The sequence below is a fragment of the Lytechinus pictus genome, chromosome 4 (genome assembly GCF_037042905.1).
Source record: "Lytechinus pictus isolate F3 Inbred chromosome 4, Lp3.0, whole genome shotgun sequence".
Classification (NCBI taxonomy): Eukaryota; Metazoa; Echinodermata; class Echinoidea; order Temnopleuroida; family Toxopneustidae; genus Lytechinus; species Lytechinus pictus.
Window position 1 is genome coordinate 23,237,340 of NC_087248.1, and position 17,036 is coordinate 23,254,375.

A 17,036-nucleotide genomic window follows, 5' to 3' on the forward strand; every position below is an offset into this window, starting at 1 on the left:
GTGGGGTGCTGCAATGCAAATTTTTTTTACTATGCTGCTCACTGACTTAATTCCAAGTCTTGAGCAATTTTTTTGACCAAATTTGCGATGCCTGGGTATGCGGTTGCGAAATTATGCAATATTTTCTTGTGTACAAAGTCAATGTAAATTGAGTTTTCTCACCTTAATCATAAAGATATGATTGTTTTTACTCTAAACAGCTGAAATCAATTGATTTTAGCGTAAATGAGCTTCAAAAAGGTTGTAAAATAAATCTGTTGAAAAAACAAAGAAAAATGAAAGGTTGAAAAACAAAGAAATACATAAAACAATAAAATACATAAGAAATTGATTTCCAAATCAAAGTTTTTTTCAATTGTGATTGTTAAGAATACTACAAATAATTTTTACCACCAATTAGTATTCTATGAGCTTTATTTATTGAATTAGAGCAAAAGGTATGATTTATGCATAAATTAGCATAATTGATTCATAGGAAATAAAATCTCATTATTTTGGAAAATTTACCATACAACCTTGTAGATTACATCGCACACTGCTAGCATGCAGATTTTTGTGGCGCTCTCGAGATTGGCGGCCGAAATCTCGGGGGTGGGGGGGTTGATTCAACCCCCCCCCCCTCCCGGCCACAGAACAGCAAAAAAAGCCCGGCCTAGTTAGGGTTAAACTTAAATTGACTGCTATTTCGACGCGTAAGAAGACTGGATGGGGGCTGAATCAGCCCCCCCCCCCATGATCCCCGCCGTCATTGATCGCGACGAAAATTGGCATGTACGTTACTCATGGTATTATTTACAAAACTATAATATCAATTTCTGCGAAAAATCTCATTGCTCATACCCCAGGGTATTAGGGTTTTAGGTTTTATTAATCTTGGTGTCCATGTGAAGTCTGTTGTTCACAGGGCAAGGGCTGTGATAGATTTAAAATGTTTTCTGCAAGTTATGTAATTATAATGTATTGTGTTAATTATCAGGTTTTGCCCAGTACCTCCACTTCAAGATCGTCTCGAAATAGACCCAGACCCAGAAATCGACCGAGACAACAAACCATACCGACTCCGCCTGAGCATGGCGCTGTTGAACTGGATGAAGAGGTATGTATATAGAATTATTGGAACACCAGCCAGTGTATTGGGTCATACTTAAGGCCTTTCTTAACTAAGAAATATTTTAGATATTGTATATTTCAAGGAATTGTATCATTATTGTCTTGCCCATCATGTTGTGGTTCTGCTGGAGGTCACATGATAAGGTAAAGGTCATTTGAGGTCACATTTTTTATTTTATTTGAAAAACTACTATGGAAATTAACTTTGGCAACTGTTGATCTTTTTCAGTTAGGTCCTATGTATACCTAGGGGATTTTCATGTCATATTGGTATGTTACACTCGACAAGGTGAAAGGTCAATTTATTTCAAATGCAAAATTAAGTGTCATAAGAGTCTTGCAGGTGTCGGCAAATGGACAAATGTAATCCCAGGTCACTGGACAAAGGTCTTGTAAGGTCAACAAACTAAAGATTAACAACCGGATGTGTACTTTTTCCACCTCTTACATGCCCGTCCTAAACTGGTCTTATTATGCTATCACGCTCGGTGTCCGTCTGTCTGTCCGTCCGTAAAATTTTCCTTGTAAACGAATAATTTCAGGTTGACTTAACCTTGGCTCATATAATTTGGTATGTATTATTCTAGCATGCATCCCAGGAAGCCTATTGATTTTGAGGTCAAAGTTCAAGGTTACAGTGACATGTTTTCAACTTGCCTTCTGCAGTCCTTGTAAACACAATAACCGAGGGTCATATAATTTGGTATGTATGATACTAGCATGGATGCCAGGAAGTCTATTGATTAACGCGATAACTTAAGTTGAACTTAAACTAGGCTTATATAATTTTGTGTGTATGATACTAGCATAGATCCCAGCAATTGATTTTGATGCCAGAAGGTCAAAAGTCACTTTTCTTGCTTTACCAATGACCTTATTTCCGCGTTACCAAAATTAGCATTCCAGAAGCTTTATTTAGTGAATTAGAGCAAAAATTAGAGTTATGCATAAATTAGCATGATTGATTCATATGCAATAAAATCTTGTTATTTTGGAAAATTTACTATACAGCCTTGTAGATTACATCGTACCCTACCAGCTTGCAAATTTTTGCGTCAATCGCGTGATCCGCGGCCGAGGTCTCGGGGGGGGGGGGGGGGTTGAATCAACCCCCCCCCCTCCCGGCCACAGAACATCCAAAAAAGCCTAGTTAGGGTTAAACCTAAATTGACTGTGCTATTTCGACGCCTAAGAAGACTGGATGGGGGCTGATTCATGATCCCCGCCGTCATTGATCGCGACGAAAATTGGCATGTACGTTACCCATGGTATTATTTACAAAACTATAATATCAAATTCTGCGAAAAATCTCATTGCTCATACCCCAGGGTATTAGGGTTTTAGGTTTTATTAATCTTGGTGTCCATGTGAAGTCTGTTGTTCACAGGGCAAGGGCTGTGATAGATTTAAAATGTTTTCTGCAAGTTATGTAATTATAATGTATTGTGTTAATTATCAGGTTTTGCCCAGTACCTCCACTTCAAGATCGTCTCGAAATAGACCCAGAAATCGACCGAGACAACAAACCATACCGACTCCGCCTGAGCATGGCGCTGTAGAACTGGATGAAGAGGTATGTATATAGAATTATTGGAACACCAGCCAGTGTATTGGGTCATACTTAAGGCCTTTCTTAACTAGGAAATATTTTAGATATTGTATATTTCAAAGAATTGTATCATTATTGTCTTGCCCATCATGTTGTGGTTCTGCTGGAGGTCACAGGCTCATATAATTTTGTGTGTATGATACTAGCATAGATCCCAGCAATTGATTTTGAGGCCAGAAGGTCAAATGTCACTTTTCTTGCTTGACCAATGACCTTAATTCCGCGTTACCAAAATTATCATTCCAGAAGCTTTATTTAGTGAATAAGAGCAAAAATTAGATTTATGCATAAATTAACATGATTGATTCATATGCAATAAAATCTTGTTATTTTGGAAGATTTACTATACAGCCTTGTAGATTACATCGTACACTACCAGCTTGCAAATTTTTGCGTCGTTCGCGTGATTGCGGCCGAGATCTCAAGGGGTTTAATCAACCCCCCCCCCCCCTCCCGGCCACAGAACAGCCAAAAAAGCCCGGCCTAGTTAGGGTTAAACCTAAATTGACTGTGCTATTTCGACGCCTAAGAAGACTGGATGGGGGCTGAATCAGCCCCCCCCCCCCCCCATGATCCCGGCTGTCATTGATCGCGACGAAAATTGGCATGCACGTTACCCATGGTATTATTTACAAAACTATAATATCAAATTCTGCGAAAAATCTCATTGCTCATACCCCAGGGTATATTAGGGTTTTAGGTTTTATTAATCTTGGTGTCCATGTGAAGTCTGTTGTTCACAGGGCAAGGGCTGTGATAGATTTAAAATGTTTCTGCAAGTTATGTAATTATAATGTATTGTGTTAATTATCAGGTTTTGCCCAGTACCTCCACTTCAAGATTGTCTCGAAATCGACCCAGACCACAAACCACACCGACTCCGCCTGAGCATGGCGCTGTAGAACTGGATGAAGAGGTATGTATATAGAATTATTGGAACACCATTCAGCCAGTGTATTGGGTCATACTTAAGGAATTTCTTAACTAGGAAATATTTTAGATATTGTATATTTCAAAGAATTGTATCATTATTGTCTTGCCCAGCATGTTGTAGTTCTGCTGGAGGTCACAGGCTCATATAATTTTGTGTGTATGATACTAGCATAGATCCCAGCAATTGATTTTGAGGCCAGAAGGTCAAATGTCACTTTTCTTGCTTGACCAACGGCCTTAATTCCGCATTACCAAAATTATCATTCCAGAAGCTTTATTTAGTGAATTAGAGCAAAAATTAGATTTATGCATAAATTAGCATGATTTATTCATATGCAATAAAATCTTGTTATTTTGGAAGATTTACTATACAGCCTTGTAGATTACATCGTACACTACCAGCTTGCAAATTTTTGCGTCGTTCGCGTGATTGCGGCCGAGATCTCAAGGGGTTTAATCAACCCCCCCCCCCCCCCTCCCGGCCACAGAACAGCCAAAAAAGCCTGGCCTAGTTAGGGTTAAACCTAAATTGACTGTGCTATTTCGACGCCTAAGAAGACTGGATGGGGGCTCATACCTGCCAACCATTCCGATTTTGGCGGAATTATACCGATTTTTTAGCCTCCATTCCGAATTCCGAATTTTTAAACCAAAATTCCGATTTTTAGGTCAATCAATATAGTGTTGAAATTATTGAAACGGCTGTATGATGCGACTAACGCATAAGCGGCTGTAACATATGACTAACGCATAAACAACTGGGGCGCACGGCTAAGTGCTAAGTGCACAGTTCCATTGCAATTGCATGTGAAAATTACGAGCAGCGGCCACAGCGGCGCGGCCGATATTAGCGTTGACTTCCGGAACAAAATGGCGGCTGACATCGGCTCGCGAAAGTGCCAGTTTTCAGTGAGGACACGTTTTCAAAATCCACGAACATCGGAAAAACCGTGAAAAATTCACTTTTTTAGACCCCTTGTTTCCTAACTACGATGTATAGAATTAAGGATGGTGATATTTTTGACGCGAAATATGGTGATTTAGTAAGAAAATTTCACTTTTTATTCGAGGTTTTGCTCTTTTCGCCGGATGATTTTGTATTGTGGAATGAGTTAGTGAATGAGTCGTGTACTGGTGTCTAGAGTGTGTTGGTAATATCATTGATGAGTCTGCTTACCGGCGCCTGCTTACCCGGCCGATCGGCCGCGCCGTGCACATCGGGAGGCTCTGCCGCAGTTACTCAAGTTTATCCCTACGCAATGTTAAATTGATCTGTACTTTATTTTTTCGAATAATTGTCAAATTTGTGAGAAAGAAAGCGGCAATTATCAACTTTCGAGTCAAGTTGATCCATCGGAGCCGAACGCCAAATCTACTTGCTTCGCTTGCCTAAACTCCCGGCGCCCGAGTTGCAGCGCCTCAGCCTCCCAGTCTCATCGGCGCACCGCAAGTGCAGTGGTGGGTGCGGGTCGGGCGTATTCCGCCGTATTACTTCGGCTCCGTTTTTGTCATGGCTGAAAATATGCTTTCTTATGCCAACAAGCACTTATCTAATAAAGGTTATGATATAACCTTGTCCTCAGTCACTACTCCTGTGTGGTGAAATATAAACATGAATAAGATGACAATGTTTGGCTTATTTTGATGCATATGATAGACTTGATATAATTATAAATGATAAATAAATGTTCTGGATCTGGATGTATACGATGCAGGGCCCTCCTGGGCATAAACGCATCGGGTGAGAGAGGGCGGGGTGAGGATTAGAAAGCTCTGTCAATGGCCTTCTTGAATGAGCTTGTCGATGTTGAGTTGATGACAGCGTCACTCAAGTGATTCCATCACTTGTTAGATTTTTTTGCACTCAGTTTTTAATACAGTAGGCTAGGCCAACTTGAATCTGAATTAATGATACAAAATATCCCTTGGCCCAAAACTCCATTGAATTCTTGAAATTAGTTTTTTTCTGATTAAAAAGAGAATCTTTCCAGAAACTTTCCAACAATAGAGGGCCTTACAAAAATATGCTCAAAATCAAATTATTCCTAAATCTATATAGATTTCAATGAAAACAAATCACACCTGAATGAAACTGGGTGTATTTTTTTGTCACCAACGTGATATCTTAAAGACCCTTGTTTTAATGTTTGATTGATAAATGATATTATATTACATATAAGTAGACTAACGTTACATGTAGGTCATCCTGTGGTATGGTTAAGAGGGTAAATTTGCTTTAAAAAGGGTAGGGAAATGCTACTTTTACATGCAGAAAATGCAGAGTCCCTACCATGGGAGGGGGAAACCATCTCGCGCGCGACCCGCTCGGCGCCCTCGTGACTTTGATACTGATTTTTTATTATCAAAGGTTGGCAGGTATGGGGGCTGAATTAGCCCCCCCCCCCCCCCCCATGATCCCGGCCGTCATTGATCGCGACGAAAATTGGCATGCACGTTACCCATGGTATTATTTACAAAACTATAATATCAAATTCTGCGAAAAATCTCATTGCTCATACCCCAGGGTATTAGGGTTTTAGGTTTTATTAATCTTGGTGTCCATGTGAAGTCTGTTGTTCACAGGGCAAGGGCTGTGATAGATTTAAAATGTTTTCTGCAAGTTATGTAATTATAATGTATTGTGTTAATTATCAGGTTTTGCCCAGTACCTCCACTTCAAGATTGTCTCGAAATAGACCCAGACCCAGAAATCGACCCAGACCACAAACCACACCGACTCCGCCTGAGCATGGCGCTGTAGAACTGGATGAAGAGGTATGTATATAGAATTATTGGAACACCATTCAGCCAGTGTATTGGGTCATACTTAAGGAATTTCTTAACTAGGAAATATTTTAGATATTATATATTTCAAAGAATTGTATCATTATTGTCTTGCCCAGCATGTTGTGGTTCTGCTGGAGGTCACAGGCTCATATAATTTTGTGTGTATGATACTAGCATAGATCCCAGCAATTGATTTTGAGGCCAGAAGGTCAAAGGTCACTTTTCTTGCTTGACCAATAACCTCATTTCCGCGTTGCAGGTGGTGGTATTATTAGGTCGCCTTAGCGTCACTCTTGGAAAAAGAAATCATTGTACATGTACTAGTTTTCAAGTCAGCACTGCTGCTATATTGAATTTGTTATGCAGGCAAGACTGTTAGAGGTGTTCCACTTGTTCGATGATTGCAAGCCTCAAGAGTAAATTGGCTCAAATCTTAGCCAATCATGCGATTGCTCTGCCACCCTTACGACTAGATATTGAATGTGCATTTATTCATTTAAGAGAGAAACATTGATGGATCAAATGGTTTGAATGGCTTGCCACCGATCGCTAATTGAATATCAAAATTTGCATATTTGAATGTTAGGCAGATCCTGATTATGACGTTGGGATAGCTTGAATACTCCAGTAATAGTAAAAAATGACAAGATAACAATTTTAAAATACTTGATACATGTTTAAAATGATGTTACTGAGGTAATTTCTCAAAAATGAAAATGGTGAAAAAAGGTCAAAATCACAGTGACATGTTTCCATCTGAAGTTCTTCTAAATGCAATAACTTTAGTTTATCTTAACCTAGGCTTATGTAATTTGTGTATGATACTAGCATGCATCCCTGGAAGCCATTGATTTTGAGGTCAAAGGTCAAGATCACAGTGACATGTTTTCATCTTACCCTTCTAAAGTTCTAAATGCAATAACTTAGTTTAGATTAACCTAGGCTCATGTAATTTGGTGTTAATGATACTAGCATGCATCCCTGGAAGCCTATTGATTTTGAGGCCAAAGGTTAAGGTCACAGTGACATGTTTTCACCTTACCTTCTGCAGTCTTTGTAAACGTGATAACTATAGTTTAACATAACCAAGGCTCATGTAATTTGTTGTGTATGATACAAGCATAGATCCCAGAATTCTATTGATTTTGAGGTCAGACATTCAAAGGTGAAGTCGCTACCTTCCACCTTTTTTGCTTGACGAATAACTCAATTTTCTGCTTGACAGGCAGGCGTATTATGTGCCCGCCTTAGCGACACTTGTTTTTCCATCTGGTCAAACGGCTGTCAAAATAGAAACGTTTATGCTTTTAATGGTCGACCATTTCTTTTGACTCATCCCTAGTCTGGACATAACGCTTGGAAGATATTAAATGATCACCTTTTATGATCAATGTTTGACATGTTGCATTAATTTATATGAAATTTCTATTTTAAGATTAAAACTAGATGGTTCAAGATATATTCTACAAAATTATTTACCAATGGAACATATTGTTTATCAGGTGTTGCCTAGTTCGTTTGACTCACTGAGCACATCTGGGGTGGTCCAAAGGAGGAGGCTCGTACCAGTTCAAGGAAATGATTTGGAACCAGAAGCAGAGGTATTTTTGTCTAAACTTGAGTTACATTTATTTTGAAAAAAATTGTTTAAACTCTATTGATAAATGGGGGTTATGGTTAACTTGAAAGGGGATTTTTTTTTTAAAACCCAAAATTGCCGAAATGGTTCTCAATTTTCAATATTTTCTTTGAAATTAGTTTGTTTCAGTGGGAAACTATCAAGAAAATGAATATTCTCTTCTTTCTTGGCCCCAAAACATCATATGCCAGATCAAAAACATGAATGTCTTGTTTGATCACACTATATAATCTAGCAATTTTAACAAATAGTGTCATTCTTAGTTAAAGACATACATGTAAACATTCTGTGCTAACAGATAAGGCTAGAATAAATCATCAAATTATTATGAGCTTATGCCTCTTGGTTTGTTTTCTTGATTCGAAAGAATCAAGATGGATTTACAGGGCATTACGGATAAAGCAAAAATTCATTGACATGCCTCATGACTCCATTGTTCCATTATTACTTAAGTGATATGATGGACAAAAGGACCCCAAAGGCAAGACAATCAACATTATCAATGATTCAATGACTTCTTCTTGGCTTATCCATTGGCACAAAATGTAATTTTTTGTTTAGCTAAGAACGACATAGTTTGTTTTGCCAATATTTTGCATATTCTGGTCTCACATGTAGACATTCATGTTAGTTGATTTAGTGTAACATCAAATGAAAATGATCATTCAGAATCAGGGAAAAGGGAATATTCTTAATTTCTTGATAGTTTCCCACTAAATGATGATTTCAAGGAAATGTGAGAAATACATGAACATTTATTGTATGTAGAGATGTGAAGTGTAAGATTTTATTAACTCTGGAAGGTTTTTTACTCATCAATTGTGGTTTTCAGAATAGGAAACTTGTTTGTTAATGCTTTTAAACAATGAATGGTGTTTAAAATTTCCTCTGAACTTTAACATTGTACATTTGTTCCAATCCCAGTAGACCTATTTCACAGGCACACAGAATATAAAAGTCATTAACTTTGTTGCTTTATTTTGAAATGTTCAATATTAAATATGCATGCCAAAAGTTCAAATCTCTGCTTAAGGTGCTAGGCATTCTTCTTTTTGTTATTCATTTCTTGATTCTTCTTATTTTCCAACTGAAATATGAATGAAATATTACTTGTATTGTGTTATTACACTATTAAAGGCCAAGTAAAAATTGGATAACACAATCAGCAGTGCACTGGATCAGTGTCAAAAATTTTGAAGCAGATATGACAATTGTTTTCAAATTCACATCTCTCAGAAAGTATATACCTTTGCTTTTTGTCTTAGGGATCCCATTGTCCCATGTCAACATTAAAGTTTACGTGCAAGGCTCTTAAGACAAGCGTTATTCATCCCAGTCATTTCACAATGAAGTTTTGATTTAGCGGTAATTCTCTTGTGTGCCTCGCAAATCACGATATTTCTGGTTATGTTAATAACTTGTTTGATAGTTAATATTACTTTTACCGTGGTACCCGTTCATTGTCATTCTGTATCCCTTTCTGCACTGGGGGCTGGCAGCCTCGGTTATCCAAATGAAAATTTGGTTTGAAGTGTGTATAACATCTCTATCATATATATTTGCAGACTCCCAACACCAGGATAAATGGTAATTCAGCTTTACGATTAGAGCAAGATATTGCCTTCCATTCATCACTTATGGCAGATCAGCAAAGAGTAAGTTATTTTAAGTCCCCAACCAAAGTAAAAAGAACCATACATTAAAAGAAATGTATTATTTCATAGAATATAGTTATGCAAAAATATGACATATATCTCCTTCCATTATTTCAAAACAACAAATCAAAATCAAAATAACCGCTCTTTCCAATTTTGCTTCGATCATTGCCGATTGAGCACCCCAATGTTCCCTGAAAATGATGTCATGTTGTGCCAGCAGGGTTTTGTATGCAGAAAAATGTGTTGATTTTTTCTATTTCTAAATAATGAAGTCATTTTTTGTCACACCTGCATAGCAGAGCAAGACTATAGGTGCCGCTATTCTGACAGCAGCAGCGTCATCAACATTGAAATCTTATCAAGATTAAGTTTTGAAATGTTATCATAACTTACTAAGTATATGGACCTAGTTGATGAAGCTTGGACATCGGGTTAAACAAGTATTACTCTACATCCTGCTTATTGACAAAGGTCATTTAGTTTCAATGAACTTAGACCATGTTGGGAGAATCAAGTTCAAGTTTCATGAAATATATCTATATAACTTTGAAAGTTTTGGCAAATCAAGAAATCCCCCTAAAATGGCCAAATTTCAATGACCTTAAATGTCCTTGATCTTGGTCATGTGACCTGAAATGCAGGCAAGATGTTCAGTGATACACCATTACCCTTATTTCCTAAAATGGCCAAATTTAAATGACCTAAAATGACCTTGACCTTGGTCATGTGACCTGAAATGAAGGCAAGATGTTCAGTGATGCACCATTACCCTTATTTGCAATTAAGTTTCATGAACTAGATTCATATTTTTTTGTAAAGTTGTGATGGCATTTCAAAAGTAAAAAATGTCACACGTGACCCGACATGATTTCAAATAATAGATTTTAAAAAATAAAGCTGCGATTGAGCTTATTCAGTGCTACGTCTTTGATAAAAAGGTTCATGATGCATACCTTATAAGAAGCAAGTCATTTATCAGTTTAAAATTAGCAGGAATTTCAAAATGACATTGGAACTCTCAATATCATGCTTCTTTGTGAACTCACACACGTGACTCACTTCTTTTTACCTGTGGCCTAGAACCTTGCAAAAATATTTCCATATTATAGCTGACTTAATGTTATTTGATATAACCTTTGAATTACTAAATATATGAAATTATATTTGTAAGTGATTTATCATAAATTCATCACATTTGTAAGAGATTCATCATAAATTAATCATATTTGTAAGTGATTTATCATAAATCATATTTGTAATACCCCCGTCACACTTTCTCGGAATCAGCAGGAATCAAGCAGAACCAGCCGTAATGAAGAATTTTCAAAATTCATGCCACATTCGGGAGGGAATTTGAAATTTTCACTACTTTTGCAGAAATGTCGTTCGAATACTTAGAATGTCCTTCGATCCCGCCTTGAATGAATCTTGCACATTCTTGGTGTATTGACTGTCGAATGCAGCTCGAATACAGACGGAATACAGGAAGAATATTAAGAATGCTGTTAGAATGCAGTCAGAGAGCAGTCGGAATGCACTTCGAATATCATCGATATTTCTCCACTTCGAATGCACTTCGAAAGTTTTGAACATGAGCAAAACATTTGGGCCGGTCACAAGAATGGATCGAATGTCTGGAATGCATTCAGAATGCATTCAGAATTTTTAGAATGCACTTCGAATATCCAGGAATGTACCAAGAATTTTCATTCCGATGGCATTCCGGCTCATTGTGCCTGTAGTGTGACGGGGGTTGAAGTGATTTATCATAAATTCATCATATTTGTATAAAGTGATTTATCATAAATTCGGTCACACACCTCACCTAGTTTGGCTGAAAAGATTTTTTTGATAGTTTGCTGAAATGACATCATAACTCTCAAAAGTTATGGATCACGTTCATGAAACTTAGATATAAGAGCAATCAAGTATCAGCCAACATCCTGTGCACGTTTCAGGTCACGTGACCAAGGTCAAAGGTGACGAAAGGTAATTAAGGGTCAATAAACATACAGTAATTATGATAATTAGCTTGAAAACATAAACTGAGTTGTGGTAGCTTGGAATGTATAACATGTCCTCTCATTGTACTTTTTGTCTCACCTGCATAGCAGAGTGAGACTATAGGCGCCGCTTTTCCGACGGCGGCGGCGGCGTCAACACCAAATCTTAACCTGAGGTTAAGTTTTTTAAATGACAGCATAACTTAGAAAGTATATGGACCTAGTTCATGAAACTTGGCCATAAGGTTAATCAAGTATTACTGAACATCCTGCCTGAGTTTCATGTCACATGACCATGGTCAATGGTCATTTAGGGTCGATGAACTTAGACCATGTTGGGGAATCAACATCAAAATCTTAACCTAAGGTTAAGTTTTTGAAATTTATCATAACTTAGAAAATATATGGACCTAGTTCATAAAACTTATACATAAGGTTAATCAAGTATCACTGAACATCCTGCATGAGTTTCACGTCGCATGACCAAGGTCAAAGGTCATTTAGGGTCAATGAACTTTAGCCGAATTGGGTGTATCTGTTAAATTATCATCATAACTTTTAAAGTTTATGGATCTGATTCATGAAACTTGGACATAAGAGTAATCAAGTATCACTGAACATCCTGTGCGCATTTTAGGTCACATGACCAAGGTCAAAGGTCAATGAACTTTGGCCATAATGGGGGTATCTGTTGAATTACCATCATAACTTGGAAAGTTGATGGATCTTACTCTTGAAACTTGGACATAAAAGTAATCAAGTATTGATGAACATCCTGTGTGAGTTTCAGGTCACATGATCAAAGTCAAAGGTCATGTAAGGTCAATGAACTTTGGCCACGTTGGGGGTATTTGTTGAATTACCATCATATTTCTATAAGTGTATGGGTCTAGTTCATAAAACGTGGAAATAAGAGTAACCAAGTATCACTTAACATCTTGTGCGAGTTATAATAGTTTTCAAAATCAGCACTGCTGCTATATTGAAGCGCGTGATGCAGGTGAGACGGTCAGAGGCATTCCACTTGTTATAAAGATAACCACTCCAGATATACTCTGTTGAATTATTTTTGATGAAATCCAGAGAAAATAACTTAAAGCTTAGTCAAACTATGGATCGATGTTGCCTGATATCATGCCAGAACTCTGTGCGAGAATGCATGTAGATGGGGTACAAAATGTGGCATGGCAAATTGCTGATCCATTCATAGTCTGTTGGTAGTATTTTTTTGTTTGATTGGTCTCTGGTGTGTATCTAAAAGGGAAGCGATTTACTTTTTAATTGTACTTTAAGCACTTCTCAAGTCTATGCTTAATCTGGAATTTATTAATAACAGGCTGCCGACAGACAACAGGAAAGAGAGCTCAGGCAGAGAAGAAGGGAGAGAAGAGAAGAGGTAATGTTCTTTTCTGAATTACAAGTATGAAAAAATTGTGCAGTGTTCCAACTTATAATGGAGGTCTCAAGGCTGAAATGTAGATCATTTAAAAATTATAATAGAATATAATAAAGCACAACACAGATAAATTCCATCAAAATCTGATAAACATAACCAAGCTATTTTCTTCATATTCAGCTTTTTTGCAATGCGTTGTCGTCAACATTGAAAATCTTAAGGTTAAGTTTTGAATTTTATCTTAAAGGAGAATGAAACTCTTGTAGCAAGTTAGCTTTTGTGAAAGCAGAAAAATCAAAGAATAAGATCAACAAAAGTTTGAGTAAAATAGGACTAGCAATAAAAGAGTTATGAGCATTTGAATGTCGAGATCAATAATGCTATGGAGATCCTCCCATTGGCAATGCGCCCAAGATCTGTGATGTCACACACGTACAACTCTCCCATTTGGACACTGAAAATATACCCCAAAACATCTCTTTTTGCTCATTCTAATCATATGACAAATGATTCATCAATGATATAATGTTGTGAAACCTCTGTACTTGTCATCTCATAAAGAGAACACATCACCTTGTGATAGACTCTATAAAAGTGAGAATATAAGTGAAATAAGTACTAAAGTAATGAGGGAGTTGTACGTGTGTGACATCACAGATCTTGGTCGCATTGCCGATGGGAGGATCTACATGGCACTAGTGATCTCAATATTCCAATGCTCATAACTTTCTTATTATTCATTCAATCTTCCTCAAACTTTCAACAATAAGTTTCTTTGATTTTTCTCTTTGATATTGATTCAGCTGGTTTCAAGGGTTTCATTCTCCTTTAAGAAGTATATGGATCTCATTCATGAAAGGGTAACCAAATATCACTGATCATCCTGCATGAGTTTCCAGGTCACATGATCAAGGTTTAAGGTCATATGAATTTAGACCATGGCTGAGTTTATTTTTAATGTCATAATTTAATAAGTATAAGGGCCTATTACATGTAGCTGATTATCTTGCATGAGTCAAATGATCAAGTTCATAGGTCATTTAGGGTCAATGTTGTTTAGTCAATATATTTTTTTTACAAAGTTAAGTATTTTTAAAGACAATTTTGCAAGTACAATTCCCTAGTCCATAAAACTTTCTTATAATGGTTATTAGTAGTGCTGTAGCCGAACCGCCGAACCGAACGGTAGTTCGCCGAACATGGCACAACCGAACCGAACACTAAGACTTGGTTCGGAAGTTCGGCAAAAAACAAAAACAAACGGCTTTCAGCTAATAAATTTATAAGTTTACACCTTTTATAATCATTATATTTGCGCATTCTCTATTCAGTCTTCTTTGCAATTGTATGTTGGAAGTATGCGCTTATTTTGCGTTTACTAGGCCTGGGACGAATGTCAATTTTACCATTCGATTAGTTCCTGAAAAAAAACAATCAATTATTCAATTGTTCGTTGGAAACCACGTCTTCTAAGCCAATAGTTGACCTACTTGTTAAGACCTCCCAAATAGGGTTTTTCAATTATTGAACATCTAGGGTAGAGTACTATCTGATCCTTATGAATTAAATTGGGCCTTTTATACCCCCTTCTCCTTGATTTTTATTTCAAAAGAAACTATATGAAATGAGATTAAAACTTTCACTTCATTGTTCCACTGAAAAATCTATCCCTTGTATTATGCATCCCTCCAAGTGCAACACCCCTGCATATGAATGAATTAGCCTATAGTCTCGGGTCCAATTTACGTCTCTGTAAACAACTCATTCATGAAGTATTCTTTGAGACAGACACCCATGTTGTGGTTTTTTACTTATTGAAAAATTTCATCCATTGCCCACACCATGCCCCAACCCTCACCTGTGATAGTGCCGACGATGTTAAAATTATTTTGCGAAATGTTTTTCATTTAAATTACCTCTCAGAATTACAATTTCTGATCATTTGAACCTATAACTAGGTTTGTTTTAGGAGACTAGTCGACATTTGGAATTAGGTGATGGTGCATGTATGAATGTTATTTTGATTGTGTGAGTGAGGAGAGGCAGGGGCTAAAAGAGATTGCATTGTTTTGAAACATGAAAGATTTCCAACCGCTATCTTTCTCTCACACCATGCTCCGGGCCATGCTCACACACAGAGATGGGGAGGGGTCATTTTTTTCTGGAGTCACGACCTTAATGGGAACGCACGTAGCTTTCATTTCTAAATTTATAGAAGTATATATTTTGCCAATATAAAGCATAGTTATTTTGTGTGTTCAAGATGTTTGCAAAAATGAAATAAGATTTAAAGTTAGTAGTAGATATTTTGTCATTATAAAGGTTAACCTTTTTATAAACCTGTTTAAATTAAATTATAGAAGTATATATTTCATACAGTATATCAAAGATATATTCTTTGCACTATATTATATCAAAATGTCATTCTTGGGCAGTTGTGGGAAAGACAAGAAATAATTGTTTTAAAGATTTCATGGTGATTTTGTGCTTCCAGCCAATGTTATTTTTTTTAACAATCTAAAACTCATTTCAACCATTGTCATAAGTAACAAGGAATTCCTAGTGAAATGAATGGATTTTTTTAGTTTTGTAATGTTTAAGGTGAGATATAGCAGTTTATCAGAGACGCTTCCTTTTTTCCTGACTTGTGATTTTCATTACAGAACGAGCATGTGATCTTCAACACATAGGAATAATTCCAAAAATTTGTTAACAAATTATAAATTCTATTAAAGCCTCTTTATTTACTAGAGACACTTCTGTAGCAGTTTTTCACGCACAAATAATTTTCTTTCTGCAAATTAGGCAGACTGAGAAAAATCATTTTTTAGCTGATTGGGGTCCTATGATGAAGGAATATACCTAAATTTTATTAACATATAGCTTGATGATATAGAGATTCCACAGCATAGGTGAAATAATTCAGTCTTTCGAAAATATGGCAGCATAAAAGACATTTGCAGGGAGAGCACAGTACGTACCGGTTATGTCAAATTTCAAAAGCGCATGTTTTGCCCAGAGTTGATTCATAGTTTTGTTTTAATTTCACTCTGTATTTTGTTTTTTCTTTTTTAGCTTATGAAAAAAAACCTGGAGGAAATAGGGGAGGAACCATTAGATGGCCGACCAATAATATTCCGCCTCCCAGATGGCACCCGAGTAACAAGGAAATTTGATGAGAATGCTGCCATGAGGGTATGTAGTTATGTGATGAAAATATTTCTTTCAGTACCTTTTGTAGGTGGTGCCAGAGGTATAATATTTTGGGGATGTCCTGCTCGACTGTCCTGTCCTACTTACGTTTCAAGAACCATGTGAGATGTGAACTTCAATCTTAGACATATTTTGCATCACCATAGGTAGACGATTTGATTATATTTCGAAGTATGTATGGTAAAGGTCAAGGGTTACAAAGGTCAACTTGGAAAATTTCTATGTAATTAGTTCGTTAGTCATGGTAGATAATGAACCTCAAGTTTTAGGATATCTGTCTTAAAAATATCCAATTACATTTTGGAGTATGTAGGTCAAAGGTCATGGGCTGTAGAGGTCACCTTTCGGAGTTGTTTGTTTCAAAAGTAGAGGCGTATAAATGATGCAGTTACAAATATCTTTTATATACTGCAGAATATTTCGTAATTCTCTCTCTCTCTTTTATCTTCAATGGATGAAATATTAGAAAATTTGCTTATATGAAAGAGCAATTAATCTTCTTCAATCATACTGTCAAAATTTGATATTATTATTGGTTAATAAAAAACTAGATGCAAGCGTTTTTTTGACATGCTTATGTATAATTTTAATCTTAGAATGTGCTCTTCCAAGCTCAATCAAAATTTAAAAATGTATTTCCGGCGACACCGTTGGTTTTTGGATGGCAGATCACATGCATTGCAAAATC

The 17,036-nt window shown here is 36.7% G+C and overlaps 1 protein-coding gene across 1 annotated transcript in view; it reads left to right on the forward strand.

Annotated features, from left to right (window-relative positions):
* Nucleotides 1-16,453, forward strand: part of LOC135153828 (serine/arginine repetitive matrix protein 1-like) — a 28,105-nt gene extending 11,652 nt beyond the window's left edge. The window contains exons 6-13 of the mRNA XM_064097992.1: nt 977-1,096; nt 2,570-2,683; nt 3,534-3,635; nt 6,308-6,427; nt 7,942-8,040; nt 9,644-9,733; nt 13,076-13,135; nt 16,211-16,453. Of these exons, the coding sequence (XP_063954062.1) occupies nt 977-1,096; nt 2,570-2,683; nt 3,534-3,635; nt 6,308-6,427; nt 7,942-8,040; nt 9,644-9,733; nt 13,076-13,135; nt 16,211-16,453 (948 nt within the window). The remainder of the gene's footprint in view (nt 1-976; nt 1,097-2,569; nt 2,684-3,533; nt 3,636-6,307; nt 6,428-7,941; nt 8,041-9,643; nt 9,734-13,075; nt 13,136-16,210) is intronic.
* The last annotated feature ends 583 nt before the right edge of the window (nt 16,454-17,036 follow it).